At 38.5% G+C, this 25555-nt stretch overlaps 2 protein-coding genes and 1 long non-coding RNA gene across 5 annotated transcripts; 1 reads left to right on the forward strand and 2 right to left on the reverse strand.

The window, feature by feature from the left end:
* Window positions 1-493: 493 nt before the first annotated feature.
* LOC105034943 (uncharacterized) lies at window positions 494-3230 on the reverse strand. Of its 2 annotated transcripts, XM_073259672.1 has the most exons (4): window positions 3040-3230; window positions 2785-2954; window positions 2339-2541; window positions 494-1275 (listed from the first exon to the last, which is right to left on the reverse strand). In XM_073259672.1, exons 2-4 carry the CDS (start codon window positions 2914-2916, stop codon window positions 627-629), a joined length of 984 nt encoding a protein of 327 aa, XP_073115773.1. In that variant the 5' UTR covers window positions 2917-2954; window positions 3040-3230; the 3' UTR covers window positions 494-626. The 2 variants fall into 2 exon arrangements, with proteins under 2 accessions (XP_073115773.1, XP_073115774.1); XM_073259673.1 differs by lacking the exons at window positions 2785-2954; window positions 3040-3230 and having other exon boundaries at window positions 494-1449; window positions 2339-2478.
* Window positions 1084-7465, forward strand: LOC140858588 (uncharacterized). Its single transcript, XR_012142179.1, has 2 exons — window positions 1084-1220; window positions 7305-7465. It is a non-coding gene; the product is annotated as an uncharacterized lncRNA (long non-coding RNA).
* LOC105034944 (DExH-box ATP-dependent RNA helicase DExH6) lies at window positions 3120-25229 on the reverse strand. 2 transcript variants are annotated; one of them, XM_073259671.1, is made up of 15 exons: window positions 24888-25229; window positions 20111-20201; window positions 17572-17887; window positions 17371-17445; window positions 15643-15687; window positions 13048-13138; window positions 12896-12954; window positions 11180-11341; window positions 9114-9166; window positions 6944-6977; window positions 6726-6815; window positions 5632-6636; window positions 4479-5555; window positions 3438-3844; window positions 3120-3259 (listed from the first exon to the last, which is right to left on the reverse strand). In XM_073259671.1, the coding sequence occupies exons 1-15, from the start codon at window positions 25006-25008 to the stop codon at window positions 3250-3252; spliced, it is 3636 nt and encodes a 1211-aa protein (XP_073115772.1). In that variant the 5' UTR covers window positions 25009-25229; the 3' UTR covers window positions 3120-3249. The 2 variants fall into 2 exon arrangements, with proteins under 2 accessions (XP_073115772.1, XP_019702707.1); XM_019847148.3 differs by lacking the exon at window positions 3120-3259 and having other exon boundaries at window positions 3297-3844.
* Window positions 25230-25555: the final 326 nt, after the last annotated feature.

Here is a 25555-nt window from a genome sequence, read left to right on the forward strand (position 1 = left end):
CAGCCTACGGTGGCAGAGGGCGACTGCCCATCCTCATCTCTTCCATTCGATCCACCGTCGATCCATTGCCCACCCTCATCTCTTCTGTCCAATCAGGTCAGCCGAAAGGGCCGCAAGCTCAATCTCGTCCGATTTGCATCCACTCCACTCTCTCTCACATCGATGCAATCATCGAGCACTCCCATTGCCTCAACTACCCCCGCTGCATCGTCGATGCTAGGATTTCGAGACGCCGCTCGATTCATCCAAACTTTTTTCAGATCGACGCTCTCTTTCACAACTCCACTAGTGATCATCGCGACTAGCTCCTCGACTGCAAATGCTAACTCGAGCCTATCATCTATCGCCACCTCTCCTCCGCCATCGATCAATGCGATGACTCCTCCATTCTTCGCTTCGTTCGTGCCGTATTATTATGTCGGTTTTTTGTGCACGTATGTTCATATGAGAGTTACGACATGACAGATGAGACTTTTATATATTTATATATATATATATATATATATAATTTTTTATTTAATAATGGATAACAAGAAACATACAAAGGAAAAAGACCAAGTATTATCGGGTCACCTCACATCCACTCCAAAGATTAAAACCAAAAGACAGAAAAAAAATCTCCGTGTTTATCCATCAGCATTAGACCGAATAAACTCCACAACCGCCGCCGAGACCTCCGCACCGGCGGCCGCCAAGGTGGTGTCGACGACGAGCCTCGGCACCTCGCCGACATCAAAATCCGTGCAGCCGCCGTACCCCTCCACTAGCCTCTGGAGCTCCGCCCAGCTGGTGGGCTTGTGCCAGCCGCCGTCCTCCGCCGACGCGGCGGCGCCCCTCGACTCAAGACGTCGGCGCCACTCGGCCTCATCGGACGGCCGGCACTCGACGATGACGACGCTGGCTCCGGCGCGGCGGGCCAGGTCGAGGAGGCGGTCGAGGTGGGCCCGGCGGGAGAGGGGGGAATCGATGACGACGGTGAGGCCGAGGCGGAGCTGGGTCTCGGCCATCCGCCACAGCACCGAATAGGAGAGATCGTTCAACAACGCGGCGGCGCCGCCGACGGAGGAGGCGGCGGCGGCAAGAGATTGCTGGACGGGGAGGGTGCAGTCGCGGACGTCGTCCTTGTCGAGGAGAGGGCAGCGGAGGGCGGCGGCGACGTCACGTGCGACGGTGGACTTCCCAGTTCCAGGGTGACCCTTCATCGCCACGATCAACGGCCGGTATTGCTTCTCCATCTGTCTGCTCTCTTTACCGCTCTCTCTCCTCCATCCACTCCTTCATCGTCCACCACGCAACAAAAAGGTTCGGGTTAGCGAGGGGTTTTTAATGATATTCTGTCACAGCCGTCCATCTACCTTTTACTGGCTAAGATTTGTCAAGACATTAATATATTGGGGCTGTATCAAGGTGGCTACGATTAGCATTTGGTACAAGACTTGGTATAAGTCTCTGCCAAACAATTAGAAAACAGTCACAAGTAGAGAATGCTTATACCATGCAAATTTATTTATACCAGGCATAATTATTCTAAGGAAGAGCTGTCATAAGCTACTTCTAGCAAAAGAAAAAAAAAAAATCATTGATGACTCATTTTATGTTTTTTATAAATAAAAAAATAATTCAAAAACTATTCTTAAAATTGTAACCAAAGAGAAATTTGAATATTTCATAATATAATCTGTAGACATAAGTTTTTCTACTCTATTTTTTCTGGATGGATTGATGAATGGCACAAAGATGCACATACTCATTCAATCTTCATTATCGATCTTTATTTAATTTTTTGTATACCACATGCGGTGTAAAAAAAATATAAAAAATACACCACCCCGTCTGATTGGATCATGTAACTATCACTTTCCAACGCGCATTTAATATCTGCAGTTATCTTTTTTCATTTAAAATTTTGAACGATAAAAATACTCCTCTTCTAAAAAAAATTATAACATCCTATATCCATATTATGACATCCTACGATCAAATTATGACTTTTTATTCATAATCTGATCACAAGATATCATATAGAAAGGAGAGATATTTTGACCATTTAAAAATTTCATAAATTTTTTATCACAAAAATTTTTCTTTATAATTTCTGAAAAAAATTATGACTTTCTGTATATATAAAATCATAATTTGATCATGTGGTTGGATGATGCACTCCCCCTTACTTTTATTGCATCGCATGCGGTGCACAAAGACTCTTATTTGCATTGCTCGAGCATGCTTGGATGCCTAGATGCCATATGCAATATATTAACACACAAGTAAGGATAAAATGGGATTTGGAGTTGATATATCTATCTCAATAAGTGCAAGGTGACTGCAATCTGAATACCTTCCAAAAGGAGGCCGCAGAACTTGAGCAGCTTCCTTTCTTTCTTGGAAGTTGCCCAACGTACAAATGTCTACTACATGAGCAACTTCAAGCTTCCATGTTTCCTGGTTTCTTACAATGCCCATACCATGTTCTTGCATCCATGCGCACACCACCTGCTTATGTAAAGCACTGACCAGACATTTCTGTAAGGCTGGAGCATCCTATAAACACAAGGTTCATAATTTGAGAGGAGTGCAGATGATTCCAAATGAAAACATTTTCTTTGGAACAATTTTCAATGTGATTGTATTTAAAAAATTTCTAAATTATGGACATGTCTAAATCAAGGTTTAGCCAAAGAATTTCTAGGTTCATAAATACCAATATTAAAAATCACCTAGAGAGGAGAAACACTTCATAAAAAACTAGACTAAGGAAGCAAGAATAAGTATATATTATTTTACAAGTATTTCTCCTTTTTTTTTTTCAATGAAATTGGTCCAGCTGAAATCAACAATTGCCATGTTCCTCTTTCTGCTGTTCCTTCTTGTTTCAGTTCTTTGTTCATCCCTTTGCAACATGCTCAAAGGCTCCATATTTGATAGCAAACCTTGCAAAGATGTAGATTATGGCACTGCATCAACAAATTGATTAGTGTTAGAGATCCCAGCACTTTCTTAAATAAGGTGGAAAGCTCAACCAACTTCACAATGCAAGACCTTTAGCATGCTGCCACAAAACGTTCTTAACCAATGCAATCAAAAACACCAGATCAGTAGGATACAGGCCACATAGGTGCAAGCCAATTGCTATAGAGCATAACAATGGTGAACCAATGTCCAGGGCAATCGCTTATGTTGCGGCATGCATTCTCCTTAACAACTTAAAGCATTTAACATAACCATTTTCCTTCAACCGTTGATGCTGAATTAAGTCCTGCTGTACCTCAGAAGATAACAAGGAGATGCATCAGATATAGCGGAATAATCCATTGCAAAGCCTTGGAAAGACTTGTCCAATTTTACATCGTGTGGATCCCTCAAAGGGGACTACGCATCAAGCCAATATACTAGAAAATGATTAAACATGGGCTTAAGAGCTATCACTTCCTTCTCACCGGCACCCATTTTCACGCTGCCGTTTGAAAGACCGGATCCTTGGTCCGGAACCACCTGAACCGTGCCCATTTAAGGGAGTTCTTTGTTGTTGGAACCTGTCAACCAGGGTATGCGGTGCAGAGTATGTCAAGATGGCACTACCATGCATTGGTTCCCTCATCTTGTGGAAATTAGATTTATTTTGGGCTTGATCTGATGCCAAAAATCTAAGGAACTTGCCAGGAGAAACATAGCCAATTGCTCTTCTTTCCTGCTTCATGTCTGTAGCATTTGCCTTTGATGTTTGGGGTTCCATCGATTCGTCAACAGGCACCATACTCGGCAATCCATCATATGAAAGAATACAAGCAATGGCGTACATGGATGCTCCAAGTGCAGGAGGTAGAACTTCCTGTGGATATTTGACCTGCAAAAGTGTACCTTCAGTAAGGATTCAACCAAAGGGGGAAAAATAAGTGTGTAATTTTAGAGAACTACACATAGAAAGGACAAGAATATTGTACCAATATACACACAAATTGAATTCATCAAAGCATACAAGTCATTAGTACAATGGAAAGGTCACGTGCTCCTTAAGAACTTGGTGCCATATGACTTCATTGATTGTCAGCTTCATACAACGTGACAAATGTTACAAAGTAGTTCAAACCAAACTATACCATCCAAAAAGTAAAATAAGATAGGGAACATCCTCCATGAAGGAGGGGTATGACCATTAGGGCATCATCCAATTCACACTTCCAAAGTACAATTATTCAGGATAAATTGCCATAATTATTTTCATAGCGATTCATGGAAAGGTGGGTCTCAATGCAACAGGACCTAAAAATACATTCTGAACTTTGCAAATTAAAGAAAACATTTTATAATTCACTAAAAAAAAAAGTGAAAGGATTTTAGCAGGATTTCTCTAACCTTCACTTTAGCCCGTCAAAAATCTAAAAGTTCAAAGATATTAGCATCAAGCAAAGAAAGGGCAAACTATTAGATACTTGCATCCTAGCCAATGCAATGTTATTGACAGATGAGTGAAATCTTACTTTGAATAAGATAGCAGCAGATAGCCGTTCTCGTAAGCAGTAAATCTGAGCAACATCAAGTGCAGCTGACTCAAATCTTAGCCATCTGTCAGCAATGACTGATACAATGTTATCAGGAGAAGACATGATCTCCTCTCCATGCTGTCCAGAAGATGTGTTCGTCTCCATCTCATCTTCCTCACCACTGGAAGATTCTTCATCTTCATCACTTTCATCATCATCATTTGCAGGAGCAACAACCATCTCCATTGCAAGTAATAACAATGGGTATGGCCCAACCAGAGAACAGTTTTTTATGTACATCCCTCCATCTCCACGGGTAATCTCATCATAAATTATAAGTGGGCTACCAGCAGATTTACTAAACGATAAGTTGAAGTTGGAAGAATGTGGATGCAAGCGGACTTTGGCACCACTAGCTGTCTCCACAATAGCTCTTTTACCACCATTCTTACGACGGGGGAGCAATCTTCCCACCATTGGATAAGTACCAGCCATGAGGACAGCCCGCAGGATACCTGGATCTCGAGCATTTAAACTACAACTGGATATATCTGAAGGTATAAAACCATTTTTTGCCAGTTCGCTCTGAAGCTGCTTCCGCATGCTAGACAACATATTCATGGTGTTCGAAGAGACAAAATACTTGGAGCAGAACTGAGATTCTTGACCTCTGTCTTTTGCACACTTCCAACAATCAAATGCTGCAACTACAGCAAGCTGATCACTATACCCACCGTACAAGGAAGCCAACTCAAGTTTGGCCACCGCAGCTCTCTTCCTCTCATCTGGAGCCATTGGCAGAATAAAGGGCTCCCTGTAATCTGCTGCACATGCTAGTGTTAATGCAGGTTCTAGGCAATTCATTAAGATAGCAAATAATAGCATCTTGCTAGTTGATGGATGAACAGGGAGGGAACCAAGCTTTTCTCCGAGATCTGTAAGCTTTTCATCATCCGTTAAGGCACCAATGTCTTGAAGAACAATGATTGCATTATGGATAGTTTCTGGAACTGGAGGGTCCAAAGTTCTCTGCAAAAAGTCTACTATTCTACAATCGGGATCAAGCAACTTGACCTGCCAGGAGAAAAGATATAACCAAGTCACTTTATATAAATCATAAATGGAAGAGGAAAAATGAAATAAAACTTGCCTGCAAACAAAGTTCCTCAATTGGCATCCGCTTTATTTCGGGAACTTGGTACTCTGGCAGAGATGCTGCACGTGTTCTCGAGTACAGATGGTAACAAGTTCCTGGCTGACAACGACCAGCACGTCCCTCACGCTGCCTTGCACTAGCTTTTGAAACCCAAGAAGATTGCAGAGTAGATACATTGTTATAAGGGTCATAACTTTTCTCTTTCATCCGACCACTGTCTATGACATATACAACATCATCAATGGTAACAGCAGTCTCTGCAATGTTAGTTGAGAGGATTATTTTACGAACTCCAGCAGGTGGACATTTGAAAACTTTCTTCTGCTCTGCAGACGGAATCATAGAGTGGAGAGAGAGTATCACAATCTTTGATGGATCTCGAAAAAATGGAGATGCAAGCAATCTCTCTCTGGTTTGATTTATGTCATCCCATCCTGGAAGAAAAACTAGGATAGCTCCTTCCTTGGAATCAGTACAAATTTTTCTCAATAACCTCTCTATTAGTACAGTGTCAATGTGCTCTGGGTTAATGCTTGCTAGGTATTCGCTCAGTAGCTCCTCCTCCTCTGCTGACTTAGATATAGCTTTCTCCATGTGTTTTTTAATAATTTCACAGACATGGAGATGATTTTCTTGCTGAGCCCAATCCAGTGCAGTGCTTCCATCATTGGCACACAAAGAGCAGTCAGCACCAAATGACAGGAGCATGCATACATCTCCTACTCTACCTTTCCCGGCAAACACCATCAATGGTGATGCACCAGTCAACGAATGCTGGTAATTGTAGACTTTTGGTGTTTGCTCGGTAGAAATTAGCTCTAACAGGGGGTCAAATTCATCATTTGCTAAAGCTAGATTGATCGATTCATCTAGGGCATTTTTGTAGTCTTCTGTCAATGGAGTACCTTCCTCCACACCACTTATGGCCACAGGATTCAGATGATTATCATCTGCAGATTTTAAGACAGAAAGCACATCCTCCAAATAGAAAGTTTTGACCTGAAGCAAAGGCAATATAAGATCACAACAGACTACTATATAGCTTCAAGCTTGAATAGATAGTTGCAAGGCACATCACAGATTCTTACAGGATATGTGAACCCCGGGACCTGAATAATGGGGCATCCATTGAAATACTTTGAAAATCGTTCAGCATCAATAGTAGCACTCATGAGTACCTATGGCACAGGTCGTTTATCAATGCTACATATTGAAGACATTTATCTTTACAAGAATAATTATAATTACATTATGCAATGAGCTTATCTGGTTAGAGAATTAAGATATAGAGAAAAATTGTGCTCACCATTCGTAGATGAGGGTATGAAGGCAAGAGGTCTCTGCAAAAAAGCCCACATGGCATTGAAAGAAGTTAGGGAATAAGTATTTTTGTTATCCAGAAATTTGAAAATACTGCCATTTCTTGCATCTATATACTCGAATTGATAAATATAAGATGGTGATAACCATGCTTTGAAGTTCCACGAGAAACTGCGGAACCAAAACCAATGCATTTGGGTTTTGCCAGAAACTGATCAATTGAAGTTGACTGAAACGAAATTACGAGGTCAAATTCTTCATAATATGTTATCTCTGCCATTTTTTGTCATTCTTCATTTCTTTCAATCTATAAAGCATTTTCTCTATATTAAACTTAGATTTTGCAGGTCTTGAGAAGACTGGGAAGCATTGCAGTATTATGTTCCAAAGAGATTTCAGAGGAGAAAAATTGACATAGGTTTGGCTATTTTTGTGCTCAAATCTTACTGCCTAGACTTTCATATATTAGATTGTCATCAAAGCTTAAAATGATATATTTTATTATCTATCTGAAATAGTAATGTTTGACTGTCTTGGTATGAAACCATCAAAATGATGCATTCAAAGGTCTGAAACAATATAATGTATTCAAACATATCTTATTTATTTTCTTGACTTTTCCTCATATCAACAGATTTTTTAAAAAAAAAAAATCAACCAAACTGCCAAAATTGAAAATGAAACCACCAGACTCGTTAAAACCAGAACACATTTGGCCCGGTCTGAACCAAAATTGGAACAAGTTCTCCAACCTTCGAGTTAAAGAAGCACTGAGCAGATCAAATAATGGGTACAGAATCATTAAAACCAGAATTCATTCGGCCCAGTCGGAACCAAAATTGAGACAAGTTTTCCAACCTTTGTGGTAAAGAAGTGCCTAGCAGATCAAAGAATAGGTACACAATATAGTATATCGTGATGCTTAAAAAGATAAACATTAACATTCATAGTGACATTAAGGCCAAATGGACCATGCATGGTGTTTGAATGCGTACAAGTTTTTAATGGCCAAATGGTCTATTAAGGCCAAATGGACCATTCATAGTGCCTAGCAGATCATAGTTCCATAAATCACCCTCCCAGACTGTATTGAATAGTAAGGATTAATGGCCCAAGTTTTTGTCAATGGGAATTCAATGATCAGAAAATAGGTGGATTAAATAGACTTTTATCATAATTATAAAAAGAAAAACATCGCCCATACATTTTTTGGATAGCAATCCAAAAGGTTGCCATGATGGTACAGCCATCCTAGGGGTACTTAAATTTGTCATCCAGACTTTGGAATGAGCTCAGCAAATTCCTAGGTAAGGAATTCTTACCTAACAGATGAACTCTCCCTAGACTAGACCATGCTGTAGGGATGAAAGTGGATCAAATAATATCTGTCAGCATCCATTTTCGTATCTGAACCTATCCATATATAAATAGGAATTTAAGCATCAAACTAATATCCACATGGGTATCCATATCCATCAATGAAAATGGACATGGATATGGATAGATAATAATGCGATCCGTATCTAGATATTCTATTCTATTTATAATCATAATTAATTTTATGTAGTACTCATGAATTTTTATTACCACATTAACATAATATTAAATTAATTTATCATCCACTCAATAATATCTTTGATTCTATAGTCATAAAGTTTAATTATATAATTTATATCCATATTTATATCCATACTTCCTATATCTGATTTGTATCCATATCTGTTTAAAAGAAATATGAAAATAATTTTTTGCATCCAACTAACATCCATATCCGTATTTGTATTCGTCAAACCAAACAAATATGGATATAGATACGCTAGTATCTAATCCATATCCGATCCGATTTCAGCCCTATCTTAGTGTTTATCACAGTCTTATAACATTGAAAATGCAAAAACACAAAATAGGAAAAAGGACGGAGAGGGACATGCATCTATCTTAAAAAGTAGTGTATTTGTCAAACCCTATTAATTTATGTGATGATATGCCCTTTTATTACTATAAAGGACCAACTAAACCTCAGAACTTCTAAAATTTCTACATGATAATGTTAAATCTATATTACACATGATATTAACTATAGACAAAAATCTGACAAAGATACTTGTATCTTTGAAGTAACTTGATGCCAAATAAAATGGTCATTTTTCAAGTACCTGAGAATTGCCAGCATAAAATCAGAAAACCTGTCCCTTTCATGAATTTCATCCTGGAGGGGAAAAAGAAAAGGAGAGAAAGAATAAGAAGGAAGAGATCAGCCATGGTCAAAGAATATTGCAAAATGAGATAACAAAGGAAAACAATAAATGCACGATATTTGCAAGAAAAAAAGGATTTTATAATAATATGACTACTTCCAAATTATAAAATATAGGGACCATTGATCGGTGCAATGGTAAAGACTTGGGCTAAAAGTGCAGTGGCACAGGTTCAAGTCCTAGGCTTCGACAAAAAGATGCCAGTGGTTAGGTCAGTCTAGTTCACCCCTCCAAGGACTCTGGATTAGCGGGAACAGGCTTGATAATGAACTTTTTTTTCTTTAACTTCAAAGTTACAAAACGAATTCAGATCTACTACTGTTAATATGAACACTACTGCTTCACAAATGCAAAATTATATATCAATGCTCTGTTTGTATCTGCATGCAGTTGTGCAACCATCTCCACCAAATAGAATTGGGGATTGATAACTGCACTCCCATTTTCTGGAAAAACAGCTCACAAAGGTGCTCATGTCTTCCTAAAGGACATGTCTCTGTTCAAAAAGGAAGTCTACTTTTAACTCTCTAATGTTATTATTGTCAAGTGAGACTTCCCACGGTATCTTTTCAATCATATATACATCATGAGAGCAACAAGCTATTGCACAGATGTTCCAAGGACTTCTACAAACAAGTCAAACACCACCAAATTGAAGCATATGTACAGAATAAATTACAAAGTATGGTTGGTTGTACTGCCCCAGACCGTCTAGCTTGAGGCATACCGAACCAACAACAAACTAGGAAGATTCGCCCTATCGGCTTGGTAAATAGGCCAAACCAGCTCCAATTTAATTAAACCTCCTTGGCTCGATTAAAAGCCCAATCAGCTTGGTTTTTAGATGACCCTCCCCCCCCCCACCCCCCAACCTCCCCCACCCCAAAGCCCTTTCGAGAGCCCCCCTCCCACAATGCTCGACAATCGTAGCCCCCTCCCCCTGCACTCACTACCACTCGACATTGCTCACCCTCCCCCTCCCTCCCCTCCAAGTGTTACCGACGAGTGTCTCCCCACCCCTCTCTCATCCTACTAGAGTTAGGATTACAGTTTCCCTCGGCTCAACCCCCCCCCTCCCTCCCCCTATGACAATGACTAATGAGGGATTTTGAGCCCCCTCTCTCTAGCTCTCTCTCCCTCTATCTCTCTGTTTTCCTCTCTCCTTCTCCCTATCCCCCTAACTCTCCAACTCTTCCTGTTTCAATCTGCCCGGGAATGGCATGTATGGACCCATACCATGTCAAACTGGTCACCAGTTAGTACGCCCTCCGGTACTAGGCCGGCTAACCTTTTTACAAAGTATATAAAAAGGATAAATCATCAAAACCAAAGTGTATAAAAAGGATACATCATCAGTAACAAAATAAGTATTTGACTCATCTACCATATACTCATGGTAAGGTGCTCTCTCGCTCGCTCCCACACAGACACAGACACACATCCACACCCACCACATGAACCCAAGCAAACATGAATCAACTGGGGTTAAGTTCTGTGTGGCTGTCACTAGAAATTATAGAGCTTTTGTGTTTCCTGCTACAGTGGCACCCACAAAAGAAAAGAAGAGGGTACAGCAATTATAAAGATGATATCAAAACTTGTTTCAAATGGGCCTCACCCTGCTATTGCGAAGCTATAAACAGGAATCTACTAGGTTGCAGGGAAACAACTTAAAGCAGGTATAGATCATTACTATCACTAATTCTCTGTTTTATTATCACAAAAGGATAAAATGACAGTTTTATTTAAACATCAAGACTTGGTGAAACAGAAGGTCTTCTTTGAAACCAATTAATTTTTGTTTGCATATTATAAAAGAAATAGATTTCCCCCATTAAGTTCCAGTAAATCTGATCAATCTAAATCAGACTTGCTCTAATCCTTACCCAGATAACATCAAATATCCAAGCAGCTTCATAAGAAACAGATTTCATAATTTCATGAGAAATAGATATAAAACTTACCACAATAATGTGGGTTATTCCCATGATACTATCCTCCAATGACCTGTTTCCTGTTTCTGCCTTGGATGAATTTGCACCTCTGCTAATCAATAATCTCAAAAGAACTCCATTAGTGCAGAACATTATTGATGAGTTTTTCCCACCTTTAGACTCCAGACGTATCTGAAAGTTTGGAAACAAATATTGAACCTTTGAGTATTTATAAACTGCATATGCATGCTGTTGTAAAATAATCATTCTATATGAGTCTTGAGATAATGAAATGTAACTAAAATTACATGCTAGGCACCACTTTTAAAAGAAAAATCCAATCAAGACAAAAGACAGGATGCAAAAATACTGATTCTTAGATATTTGAGTAACCAACTAGATCATATCAGCGAAGCCATCAAGAAGCATTAGTATGAGTTAAAGAAAAGAAGTTTCACAATCATAAGGGCGATACAACAGTGAGGAATACAAAAACAAAGTGCATTTTACATGTCTCGTGCCAATGCTTAAAATTCATGGTAGTTGATACAGAAGTTGTTAGCCATTAGCACCTGATAGAAAATGACATGCTCTTGATTTAAAATAGTTTATGGAGCCCAGTAGTTGATACAGGAGATGTTAGCTATCAGCTGGTACAGACCGGTACCAACCAGGATGCCTGCTTTTCTAGGTCCCGACATCCTGGACCTGTCCCAGGAGGTGGTTCCTCATCAGTGCAATCTGGGGACAGACCAGGAAGAACCAGGTCCTCAAACCTTGGGTATATAAAATACATTCTTAGTTGTGACAGTACCTTATACTTAATGAAGGAGTACCTTATGCTGAATCAAGGAGTACCTACTGTGTCAATTTAAAAAGCTGAGCTTCAGTTTCTACATTACTCCATAGAACTCGTGGCAACTTTTAGAATCAAGAGGCATATGATTATGCTGCTTAAGCAGAAGCAGGTGATTGTAATTCAGTAATGCGCACTCAACTACAACTTCATGTTGATTTTTTTTTTTTTTTTTTGGATGATAATCTACATCACTATGGGTGCAAGATGATTATAGGTTAGTTGTTAATGCTCTTAGACTTAATTACATAGTTCATACATTATAAATCAGAACCTTATCCACTATATAGATGCGCGTACTGCGTAAAGCAGCCTGGTGTCATTCCTCTCTTTCATTTTCCCTCTTCTGATTCAATCCATCTACACTACTTTCTTCCATCTAGCTTGTCCTTGAGCCACTTTTGAACATTAAACCCTACAGACAGGGATCCTTGAGTCCCTACACTTCCTAATAAAGCTTTCTGTTGAATGTGATGTGATAATGGGGATCCTTGTGCTCCTTGCTGTTTAGCTGACAAGTTGATAAAGCAGTCTGGATTTGCTATATAACATTACCTTTGGCCAAGTAAAATTGCTATCTAATCATTATATTTGACTTTTTACCATACACTTTAATGTGATAAATGTACCACATAACTTGGCACCATTATGTTCATCAACTCGTAACTCATCTTACTTGATGCAGGTTACTTACTGTCTTTATCTTTTAAAATAGATAAAACTTTCATCACCTGGATGAGTTCCAAGAATGTTTGTGGATGAGTATCCCATGCAATAGATAAACTAAAAACTGGAAACTTGTTCTAGAGACCTCTTTTGATAAGGACATAAACAAGCATACCGGTCATGAACTTAGTCGTTTGAAGATATATTTAAGTAAAATCAATTACCTTATAACCAACATTTTCTCCAACAGTTTCCCCTCTTTCATAAGCAATCCTCTCAGCAACTGTACACCCAATAACCAAAGTTAAGCACAAAATTCACTAATCAACACGTAAAAGAGAATTATTGTGAAAACAAGACGGTGAGCTGAAAGCACCTGAAATGGCTGATATGCGCCTGGGTTGTGTGCATACAATTTTACATGCCTCGCCTTTTCCCCACATATGATCCAAGATATATTGAGGGACCTGAATATTGTTGGAGATAAATTACTCAGCCTTGCAGGAACACAATGTCAGAAAGGAACTACAGTCATCACTTTGCATGGGACACTTAAAGGCACATCCATGCAATAACCAAAAAGCAAAAGATCCATTAATACTTTAGGTATATTTTAGCATATTTGGTACTCATCATAGATAACAAGTTACTACAATCATAGATAAAACATCTATGATACTAAGAACCAATTTATAATAAGCTAAGATGTTTCAGGCACATCCATAAGTGACAGAAACCCTGAATAAGCACATGAAAGGTTCAAAGATTTTTATGTCAATACTAGATTCAATATATTTTATGTCACAGTGAAAATATCAATATAGCATGCACCAAGATATTCAAATAAAAGCAAATATCTCTCATTAACACCATCTTCTAGCTTTTCATTCTTCGATCCTCATCATTTAAAACTTAACACTGAAGAAGGTAATCTTTAAGGATACCCCGAGAGAGAGAGAGATTTTAAATGGGAACCTAACATGATGGGTGGAATATTTGCGATATATCTCACTAGTACATCATTCAAATGGTTTGGACATCTATAATGAGGCCGAGGGATGCAAAAAATATGGAGTAATTTGATACACGTAGAAGAAATGATGAAGGGCAAGGATGCTGTACTGGTCGATATTGATGCATAGCGACCGTACCGTACCAGTATCAAACTGATATATGATATAAGGGGCGTACCAAGTGTCGGTATGCCAGTTGATACGTGGTATAAGGGGTGTACCAAGTGTCGGTATGCCAGATAAGGGGCGTACCAAGTGTCGGTATGCCTGGCATACCGACATAGTAATAGATTGGTATCGGTATGGGATTCAATACTGAGATAGTGTACTTTGATGAGGGGTAAAACTAAACCGAAAATTATAAGGGATGAAGCAATAAGGAAGGATTTGATATCTTAACATCGGTATGACCCCAAAACCAAGCAGCATAGAGGAAAAATATTTATGAAGCCGACCTTAACTAGTTTGGGATTGCTTAGTTATCTCATTAGTACATTGCTTATGTTGCTAAAATTTCAGGTATATCTTTGAAAGAGAGAAAACCTTCATCATGTTTTAAAAATTCAAACAAAAAAAATCAAGGGAACACAATACTCAAGTATGGAAAAAAAAAAAAAAAGAAGCATTGGAATTTCTTCACTTTTGTAGCATAGGCACTGCTTAAAATTCTTCATGATAAAATTTACTAAATTATGAGGGTTAAAATTTTATTTCAGATTTCAGAATTCTAGGTTCTGCAGCCAATCATCTTCAGTGGCACAAACATCACCTCTATAACTAGAGTAACATCAAATCTCATTCCACTATTACTAAAATCCAATTAAGCATTGGAAGAGGCTCAGGCTCTCAAGATACCACAAATGCTTGTGTTGAGAACTCTAGTTTTTATCAGTAATCCATCACATGGAAGTGCACGTGACCAATTCAAGTTTAAGGAGTATTTGACCGAAGATGACGATCCTGTCAAACAATGAAATGCTTAAGACCAGGGTTTTCTTTCCAGTAAGACACTTTATTTATTTTTAATGTGTGTCAAAGCAATGCTGATGACTATTTTGCAGGTAGGATTGTTCATTATGAAATGATACAAACCAAGGTTTTACATCTTGATACCTGGTCTGGAACAAGTATCTTAGTGATATGATACAACACAGTATGGTATTGCCACCATATAGATTCATGGTAATGATGCTAAATCGGCACATCACCTATACGATGTGTTGGTATCATACCTTATCAATTCCCTGAACTATACTGGTTCCCTGCAATATGCCCACTACAGTCCGATACATAAAACATTGACACAAGAATTATCTATACATTTTCCAGGTTACAGTTTAAGATTCTCTAATAATGATAAAGCTAGAACATTAACCAAAACTCAGAGTCATGCATGTACTATAACTGCTTTAATAGGATAAATTCTTCACATTTTGAATTAGTAGATAATTAACATGACAGCCCTCCAACAGGACCCTTCTTCCAAAATAATATGGATCTCGCATTCACCATCCAATATCCAGCATCTAACTAAGAATAAGATGACGGTGATGATAATGTATCACCAAGGGTAACAGTAACTTATACTCCAAAACCTGTTGGTTAACATGAGATACAAACCATGCTACTCCTTGAGAAAGAGAAATATCTAATTTTCGTCCATCAGGGTTGTCAGTCATGTGAATGTCATTATATTTCATGGCTAGCCATTTAAAGATTCAAGATTGAAAATCCAGCGCAGTGGAGAACTAAGTGGTCTCAAACAATGCCAACAAAACTCATACATTAGGACACTGTAGCAATAGAGGGGGGAGGGATAAAATCCGCACATCACTGAAATGCAGGTATGCATGAAAAAAAAAAAAACAAGTGATGTAACAAGAAACAATTTTCTGCACTGGTTTCCTATGCAGGATAATAAATGTATCAGAAAGAAGACAAAGCAAATAACAGGCAACCTGAGTAGTTTTACCGCAACCAGTCTCACCAGATATCAGCATAACCTGGTATTTGAAAACAAAAGAAAAAAGTTTTGTCATCAGCTATTATACAAAGTTCACATATTCAGTCCTTGTATATCTAAATTTTGATTTTTTTTTTTTTTTTAGGTACAACATCAGGTTACAAAAATGTTAAAAAAATGCTCAATAAAGTCACTGGGTAAATAGAATTGTGAAACAGCATCATCATGAATTTATTGAAGTCTGATTCATTAATGTCATGCTTATCTACTGAATTATCCACCTTTTGGTAATTGCAATGCTCCTTTATATTAATGCCTTAATGGCTTATCCATCTCTATTGCTACATAAGCTAGTGAAAGCATGCATAAATGTATATTCTATGTTACGTACTTGCACTTTTCTAAGCATTAAGTACACTAGTTATAATGCACATGCAGATAGACATGGCTACTAAAGATTTTTAGTTATAGGATAAATTTTAAAAGATTTTAGTTTGTGAAAATATCCAAAATTAATTTGTTGTATTATGTTCTTAATATAGACAAGCTTAAGTTTTGGTATGATGAACAGATCACCATAAATTTGAATTTTGAAAGATACGAGGCTCTTATTGTGCATATAATCTTAGAAATCCCAAAGAGAGTTGCCCTTTCAGACTCTCAGTAGTCCAACAATGCCAAGATCCTTTTCTATAAAAATTTAGCATGGTTTAAAATTTAAACCTCCAAGAAAGAATCTAATTAGGGCTATATGAGATTTGAAAAATTAGGAAATTAAGCCCTTTGTGTTCATCTAGATATACAGAAATTCTCCTAAGATTGTCATCAGACATCCTAGATGAGCCCTGAGGCTCAAATCAGAATTCCAAGATAATTTTATGTGGTGTAAAGTGAGAAACTTTCTCCCTGTTAAGCCCACATATTTTCTTTTCTTTTTTCATTTAAGAAGACACCAGCAAATTTCGTACAGGGAAGGGTTCTTTCCTTTCTTTTCTTTTCTTTGGCTTAAACCTTTCTTGCTTTATGTCAGCAGACCAGAGAGTTTTAAGCACATGATAGGCACAGAACTTCTTTTTCTTTATTGTGTTCGCATGGGATAACATGATAGTTTCACAAAAAGGTAAACGGCTCACAACTCCATAACATTCTGTCTGGATGCTTGGCAGGTAAAGAAAATGGAATGATCAAATGGGGGTACAGAATACTTGTGTTGACAGAAAACCATGCGTATATCACCCAAATTTGAACATCCATTTTCATTTCCTTCATTTCCCAAAAGTACATGTCAAAGCATAATGGAGTCCATGCAAAATATGGCAGATATGGATCTTACAGTAGATCTTCCAAATGCAAATATCCATTAGTTATTGATGCAGATGTACAATTTAGTGAATTTATTTGATACAGTATTATGAAATCTAGTTTAAGGCATGTGCATCTTTTTTTTTGGGTAAAACAAAAAAGTGCTTATTTAAGGAACATTATTGCTTCAGGATTTATTCATACAAGACAATTACATCATATCCAAACATTTGCTAAAATTTGCTACAGGTTACCTAACTTTTTGTTGTCATATTGCCTGAGAGGAAAAAAATATGAAGCCTAATCAATGCAACCCACAAAAACTACGTTAAATTGGTGCCATAATTAATCTGAGAGGTTTTGGCATTCAAGGCTGAACTTCATATAAAAGAGAACATAGACGCAACAAGCATTGAGGGACCTGATCAGTTTCCAATGTTGATGTGATGACATCCTTGAAGGATGCAATTGGAAGTTTAGCTCTGTCTTCCATAATCTGCATATATATTCATTCATAATTTGTCAAATCAAACTTTGGTAAGCTGCCTAACAATACATTTCTTGAGCATGAAGCAGAAGAAGAATTTGGAATATGCAATTAAATTTAGCAAAAGAGGAAAACCTTTCTCAGCTGTGCAGAATCACTTATTTTAGATGCAAGCAGATCCACCTTCTTTGCAATTTCAGACTTGTTTATCGATGGTTTGCAAAAGCTAGTACCCTGCTTCCATGGTCGTTTACCACCCTTTTCACTTGAATTCCTGAGTGCTTTTTCACTCAGCTCTCCATCATCAGGAGGAAAACATGTAAATAAGTCCTGTAAAACATTTTTTGTTTCTTCTGAAAATTTCAAGCAAGTAACAGTCTCATCTTCATTCTTAACAGCTCCCTGTTTCTTTCTGTTTTTGTAAACCGAAAGGCATCTACGTTCTCCATACCTATCAAAAATTGATATTGGTTAAGTCAAATTAAAGTTTTATCAGCAATCTTCCCCAATAAAAGTCTAATTACAGAATTCAAGAGATGGTACATGCAAAGCTATCATCCCTTCATCTGTAAAATCAGAATGCCAATTTGCATACAAAGAGAACACATGGGTTATTTTCAAATGGATGCACAAGCTATGACTTTTAAACTTAACATCTAAAAAATATTACAATACTTGTGTTTACATAAGTAGCTTATGTTCCAGCAAGATTTAAGCAGTAAGAAGGAAAGGTCATCAAAAAATTGCATCAAGACTGATAGAGATATGCATGACAGGCAAGCAAAGCGAGAGAGCTAGTGGCTGTTAAAAAGTTGTGACTGATTAAAGTGAGCCTATATCAAAGGCTGGCCTTAAGCTTCAATCAGGTTGCATGTGTAAAGCAACTTGTAGATGATGCACTGCTGTACTTGTTGTCAACCGCATAGGTTTTTTTTTTTTTTAATTGAAAGTTGTTGAATTACCTAGTTTTCCAACCACCTGCTGTCACAGGTGGTGACCCTCATAAAAGAAAAGGTGAAACGCCTACATGATTGGTATGAACTTGAAGTTTTTTATGTATGCACATACATACATATATAAATATATGTGATTATGCATGTGGATGTATATCCACATATAAATGCATACATCAAGATTGTCAAAAGCAAAAGGCATCCTTAAGGAGATAGGACGCTTATATCGCTTGAGGCGCTAGGCACCAAAGAGGCGCTTACCCAAAGAAAGTAGGTGCTAATTTATGAAAAACTCAATAAATGCATTAGAAATAAATACCATAAGTCTATGAAAACAATACAAGCATTATAAAATTAGTCATTCAAGTTTCTACATCAAAATCATAATAGTCCTGAACATTAGATATCATGTTTCACATCTTTCGAAACAGCCATCAAAATACCACCTCCGATGTCATGTTTTTGAACAAAAGTTGCCAAAAATAAACTACTGGACTTCCTTTAGTAGCTTCAAAATTAAAACATGACAGGAAAACACTTCTTCTCCAGACATATTTGATGTTTACAACATTCTAGAGTAGCCTCTTATCTATAAGGACTCCAACAAACCAAACAAAACTAACAAAGCTCTAAAAGAGTGTTTCTGACATTCTTTTCCTTCCTTTCTTTTTATGTTAATTCTTCTTCACTTGGAGGATTTTTTTTTCTTTTTTCTTTTGGCCAAATATAATGGTATTATATGCTAGTTTATGGTAATTACTTCTTATGCATTCAAACAGAAAACATTAAAAAATTCCAGAGAAACAATTTCCTTGGGATCCTATTGCAGCATCAATGTGTTCCTTTTTCTTAATTCCATAGTCATTTCTGTTCATGCATCCAAGCAGGCCCTAATGGTTCCAAAGTCCCAAACAGTTCATGCAACCATGAAACAGCCATCTTGGGCACCCTACATTTGGAAAGAAAGAGGAGAGGATGGAAGGTTAAATATCAAAAATTCCATCCATAAATCAAGCACATATTACAAGACATACAGCCAAATCAAGGACATGATCCGTCAACGATTATGGACTTCCTTGCAACTTTAGGCTGGATTTGGCTTTCTCCAACATATTTAAGGTTATAAATTGTGCTCTCAAAGATTGTCTTATCATCGTGCACTCTCTAAAGATGAGTAGAATCTTCTAAGCTTTACTCAATTTATATGTTACAATATATGGTGGGAAGATATAAACTAGTCTGAGGATCTTATACCACCTATACATCGAACATCAAAGCTAGGAATGTCCCAGACTTAAGGATTATCTTGCATGTATGTGATTACTTGTTTCTATGTGTGCGTACACCACAGATAATAAAGTAAAATGAAATGGACTCCTTCCGGAATTAAGGCTACAATTTTTAAGATAAAAGTACTTAAATTTGAATTTTTCTAAATTTAATCATTGGCCAGATGGAAGGAGTGCAAATTATGCAAGGATTTCCAACACATTTGCATGAAGGTCAAAATTTAGCAGGCAGTTAAACTTAGGGAAAATAGGGAATAAAGAAAAGTGTTTCATCACTAATTTTATATAAGTCTGTCAATGAAAGGAAAGATGCTGGTATAACCCATGTAATGCATTTTGCAGAAATAAACAAAATATTTTACTGCACAAAAGTGTGATTGTGTATTACATCTTCCATTTAGAAGTGATTGGCAAAAGTACTATAATACTCACCCAGAACTTTTTGACACCATACCCATTTTTCTGCACATTTCATGAATTGCAGCTCGTTCATGTTTTGACAAACCCGGTTCGAAGGTGTAGACTGCAATACAAGGTATATATAATACATGCAAGGTAAGTCATCAATTTAAAATATGGACTTAAAAAGGAGACTTATATACAAGGTAAAAGGCTAAACTCTCTACAGAGAATGAGCAATCCTGATAAACTGAAACATTATGATGCACATGCATATGTGGCCATGGATATATGCTAGGGCTTGAATTGAGCCAAGCCAGGTTCGGTTTTCCTACAGCCCAAGCCAGGCCTAGAAAAACTTTGGGTTCGAAGCTGGGGCCATACCTGAAAAATTCACAAAAAGTTAGACCTAACCTGACCCAAGCCCGGCTTGGAGCCTCCATGGGCCCAACCCAAACCAAGCCCAAGCCCATGTGGTGGAAACTTTTAAAAAACCCCAAATTTTCCCCTAGAAAAAAAATCTAATTTTGTCCTAGATTCTACCCCGTCAACTAATATAGAGGCCATGGTGGCACCAATCTCCTACTTCTTTGCCTTCGAGAAGTTGAAGTAGCCATTGCCATTCCACCAGCACTCAACCATGAACACACCAACTACAACAATGAATAGGGGCCTTAGGTCTAGTAAGCAATGGAGCAAGGCAACCGAGGATGCCTTTATCCATGAGCAACCCCCTTGCAGTGGCACTAGCCTTCACCTAGCAAAATGGAGAAAACTTGCCCATTGACCGACCATCACCCCTAATCCATGAGCAGGCCCTAGCCCTGGTCGGAACAAGCGATCATTGCATGGATGAGGATGAGGATGAGGAGGATGTGAGAATGAGGATGAGGAGGATGTGAGAGTGAGGGAAGATAGAAGAGGAACGAGGAGAGAGGGAAGCAAAAACAGGTAGAGAATGAGGAGCCTAGGAGGTGGAATGGAATGGGAGTGGGGAAAGTACAGGTAATGGGTTAGGGTAATTAAATGGGCTTAAGGGTGGGTCAAGTCGGGTCAAGGTCTGCATTCGGCTTCGAGCACCGCTTGGGCCAGTCCAAAATTTCATTTGGGCTTCATAATCCAAGCTTGATCCCTACTGGTTCCTCTCGGGCCAAGCCCAAAGCCCGACCCAAGCTCATTTCCATCCATGGTGTGTAAACACAGCAACTTAAGCATTATGATGCATATGCACACACAGATATTCATGGTAATGGTCTAAGCAAAACTAGTAGTGTTGGTGTGTGTCAAGAGGTGAAAGTAAATTCATGCTAAATGTGATAGAATGATAAATCTTTATAAAAATTTGCAATAAAGAAGAGGACTTAGAATATTGATAAACACATGAAACAAAATCTTTATTAAATTGTCAATAGAGAAAGGACTTAGAACATTGATCCACACATGAAACAAAAGCAGGGAAGGGATAAAAAGGAATATCTCTAATCAAACTCAAGCTAAGAAGACAAGAAAGAAATAAGAAAGCGATTGGTTTTGTATCCTGCTATCCATCATAAATGTCCCAACAACTCAATGTTTCTACTTGATTTAAACCAGGCTATACCCCAGTGGTTACAACACTCCTTTACATGGATGAACATTCTAGGTTTAAATCTTGGGAAGTGCTCCCCAAGGGTCTGGCCTAGGTAATTCTGTTAGGTGGTGCTCACACAATTATTCTCAGTTTATGTAAATAAATTCAGATCAATCCATCTTCAAAGAAACCAATGCAGTTCCAGCTAAAGACTAAAATGATCCCAAGAATTCATCAACCTCACTTCAGTCCAAAACTAGGATACAACAATTATATCATAACATATACAAATAAGCTCAAGAATCTTGTATCTAAGTTACATGCTCAGAATCTATCCATCCCTAGAATTGGAATAATCAACATGACAAGGATATAAATATGGACATGATATCTAAACTACAGCCACTCCATACGAACACTCAAGTTCAACAACAACTAAATTTTCTAAAACCCAGCCTATGCCATTGCATCAGATCCTCTAGTCACAGAAAACTGGATTTCAAGTCTTAAATCCCTTGAGACATGAATTCTGCAGCTTTCTCACATGATTTATTTAGCAGATGATTGAGCTCTCCATCACAGCAAATTCATGTTAACAAATCTTACTACATGATAAGTTAGAATCAGCACAAAGTTATTTCTCCCACGGCCACATTGTCAATTTAAAAGGGTGTAATACAGCAGCAAAAGTAGGAAAAAGCAATTAAAGAGAGCCCTCAAAACTTAAAAATTCAGTTAGCTCCCCAAAACCAACATGATATAGTGCAGTTTCTAAAAATTATTTGCAACCCTATGACTCATACAGCTAGAAAAAAATCTATCCAAATCTTTTAAATAAGTAATCCTTGCTGACTTTAAATCAGTTGAAGACAGGGTAGTCTGGCATGGATCCCGGTGACAACCAACACAGGATTTAGCTCCTACTCTGTTAACAACTCCACAATTGCACAAGGTCTTCTAACCCTACTTTATCCAAGAGCAAAATGAGGACAATTGAGAATGGATGCTAATGTCATGCTGACACCACTCAGCATAAGGATATCCCCCTTCCTTTATTGGCAATAAGTCACCATTACATTTCCCCACAACATTGGAAGTAAATAACAAAGACTCCCTAATTAACTCTTTCAGGGTCAAGGGAACAAGACGAGACTCAGTACAACAGAATATTAGTCTTGCCACATCAGTAAGCCAGCCCACAAGTTTGATATGAGCTTCAGGTATAGAGACAACATTGTAAATCCTTGAGCAACAACAACATGGCTGAAACATTAGCTAAATATGTGTTACATGCCATGGCAGAGCAGTTCCAACCTATAGATAAGTGAACAGCTTGCAAGAGCTATCTCCAATGTTCAGAATATGGACTTTGCCTCAGCCTCGTAAAAAAACTCTGCTTGGAAAAAGGCAACATATGTCACCTATAAGATCCTCTCTCTCAGCCCGTATAATGCCCCCTAGTGCAGCCAAGTAGGTGACCGCATTCCAAGATCCATAACATAAAACTTAAGCATAGCCCCTTGGAGATAGAAACCAGATACTCTGAACAAACTCGGCTGAACTTTATCACTGAATTCATGCCAGATGTAGATTCACTAGGCACAGACCAGACATGAAGTGCATTCTTTGAGTAGATCCCATGCAAAAAAAAGGCTGCTCGATATGAGATGTTCAGATCTAATCTCTAGAGTCTGAATTTACCACTGAAGATTGTTGCTTCCATACAGGCCAGCAAGCAGTGGTCACATTTGCCGTGTGATATATTGAAACAATTCATTTACTGAGGTTATTGCTGTCAGTATATTGGAGGAAGCTCGTAGAAATACGAGGTCAACTAGGGAGGTGAAGCTAAGCATGAAGATTGCTCCAGAAGCACAGAGGGTCCCCAGCAATGCCAAATCATATGGCTAATAGTCTCAGAATGTAGGTGGCACCTGGAGCAGTCCAAACTAAGATAGTTGCAATTATGATGGATGAATCCCATTGTTGGTGACCACCCTGCCCCACGAAGCATTTCCACAAAAATTATCTACTCTTGTATCAACTCTGACTAACCACAACATCTTCCAAAACCTTATTTGGTGATCGCATCCACACCACTTTGATTTTGATGTTGTGTTTCTTTAAGCATGGCCAGATTGGTCCATCCAGAGCACACTGATGGTGGAGTTTGTATGTGTATCATCAAGCACCTATCAAGAACACTGTTGGAGGAGAGGGACATTCCACTGACGACTGGGTAGGATGAACTGGTCAACAATGGATAAATGTCCGAAGCAATCCATGTTGCAAAACGTAACACACTTGCTCCATGGTCTCTGCAAACCAAATATCTAAAAAGGTCTTGATATTAGCACCAAACACAGAAGACGGCCGCCCCCTTCAGGATGGTATTTGAACACACGCATTGGATCCCATATCCACTGAAGTCCACCAATTTAGATGTTTTCCAGACTTTCAAACCTTCTTCGACTGTAGACTTGTCAATGGACAATAAGTTTAGAAATAGAAGTCCCGGATCATATCAATGACATTCTAAACACTAGCATACCCATGATTCAATCTCTCAGTGCATAAACCTTCTATTGATAATAACAAAATCATTAAGCAATTTATATGACTAAAAAATATCAAACGACAAATGAAGTTATCCTCGAGCACATATCCATAAATATTATCATATAAGGTGAAATACACCTCGTTAAAAATCATGACCACTATCCTTGTTTTCCCTCCATTAAGTAAAAGGAATTCGCTTTTCTTACTCCCCTCAACGTCGCAATTTGACCCATAACAGGCCAAATGCCCACATGACCCAATGTTCTGATTTCCTAATTCAAGCCCTAAACCAGCATCCAGAAAAATATCACGCAACTAATAAAACAGGGAAAGAAACAAAAAAAATGGACTATACTCAATTAAACATCTATCACACAGCCAAAGAAACATTCCATTAACAGCCAAAAAAAATGAAAACGATTTTTTTTTTAAACAAATTACAAGCAAGAATGTCAACCAGAAAAATAAACTCGGCATGCGTAAAGCTCCAAAACCCCATCAAAACTAAACAAAAAGAAATACTCTGAAACTAGTATTTGAGTAACTCAAAAGGCCCAAGCTTGCCACACTTTCTTGGCTGGATTCCAAACCTAATAGCAAATCCAGCCAAGTGTAAGAAAAACTCAAGCAACAAGAACAAACAATCGAGTTTTTTCCTTTACGAGAGGAGAAGAGCAGGACCTTCGGCATCTGACACTCGAAAATCCTGGAGGACTTTGTCTATTCTAATGCGCGTGGCCTCGGTAACGATGCTCGACCGCTGCTCCCCTCCCTTCCCCTTCTTCTGCCCCTTCCTCCCCATCTCCCTCCCCTTTCTCCCTCTTATTCTTCTCTTCTTCTACCTTGCCGCTGGGAGCGAGCAGGCGAGAGGGAGTGAGAGCTCTGAGCGTCTCTCCAGCTTGGTTCTCGGCTTCCTCTTTCGAATTCAAGGGTTCTTACGGCCCTTCCTTTAGCAGCCGAAGGACGAGAGGGACGCCCTTCCTCTCTGGCCGTTACACGCAAAGAGGGGGCAAACGTGAAGCAGCGTCCAAGCGATACGACGCATGAACCGCGATGAATAGGGTTTGTGCACCGGACCGGGATCGGTCCGGAGGACCGGCCATGCTGAGCGGTTCATTTCATTCCTTCAAAGCTTTCAACCACTGAATTGTGAAACCAAGCTCCCCAGTAGCACCTCTTCCTTGGGTGAAGACTGTTGCATGACCCCTCTTTTGTACCTAACCTTCAAAAAGGACCTCTCTTTAGCACCTGTATCCAACCTTTTTTTTTTTTTTTTTTTAATACTGAAACTCATGCAAATGCACATTATGCCTCCATTCAGATTGAGCAATGTCTACTTTTAAATGCAA

Source organism: Elaeis guineensis, chromosome 6, assembly GCF_000442705.2.
Source record: "Elaeis guineensis isolate ETL-2024a chromosome 6, EG11, whole genome shotgun sequence".
Classification (NCBI taxonomy): Eukaryota; Viridiplantae; Streptophyta; class Magnoliopsida; order Arecales; family Arecaceae; genus Elaeis; species Elaeis guineensis.

What these genes read in the sequence shown, in the direction of transcription:
- LOC105034943 (XM_073259672.1), bottom strand. Translation starts at nt 2,916, where the DNA reads ATGGAGCCTTTGAGCATGTTGCAAAGGGATGAACAAAGAACTGAAACA. An exon ending in AAAAAAAAGGAGAAATACTT is followed by an intron (nt 2,542 to 2,784) that starts GTAAAATAATAT and finishes TTGTGTTTATAG; the next exon opens with GATGCTCCAGCCTTACAGAA. An exon ending in CTGCGGCCTCCTTTTGGAAG is followed by an intron (nt 1,276 to 2,338) that starts GTATTCAGATTG and finishes TGGACGATGAAG; the next exon opens with GAGTGGATGGAGGAGAGAGA.
- LOC105034944 (XM_073259671.1), bottom strand. Translation starts at nt 25,008, where the DNA reads ATGGGGAGGAAGGGGCAGAAGAAGGGGAAGGGAGGGGAGCAGCGGTCG. An exon ending in ATTCTGCACAGCTGAGAAAG is followed by an intron (nt 17,446 to 17,571) that starts GTTTTCCTCTTT and finishes ATATATATGCAG; the next exon opens with ATTATGGAAGACAGAGCTAA. An exon ending in CATACCCTCATCTACGAATG is followed by an intron (nt 6,816 to 6,943) that starts GTGAGCACAATT and finishes CCTGTGCCATAG; the next exon opens with GTACTCATGAGTGCTACTAT.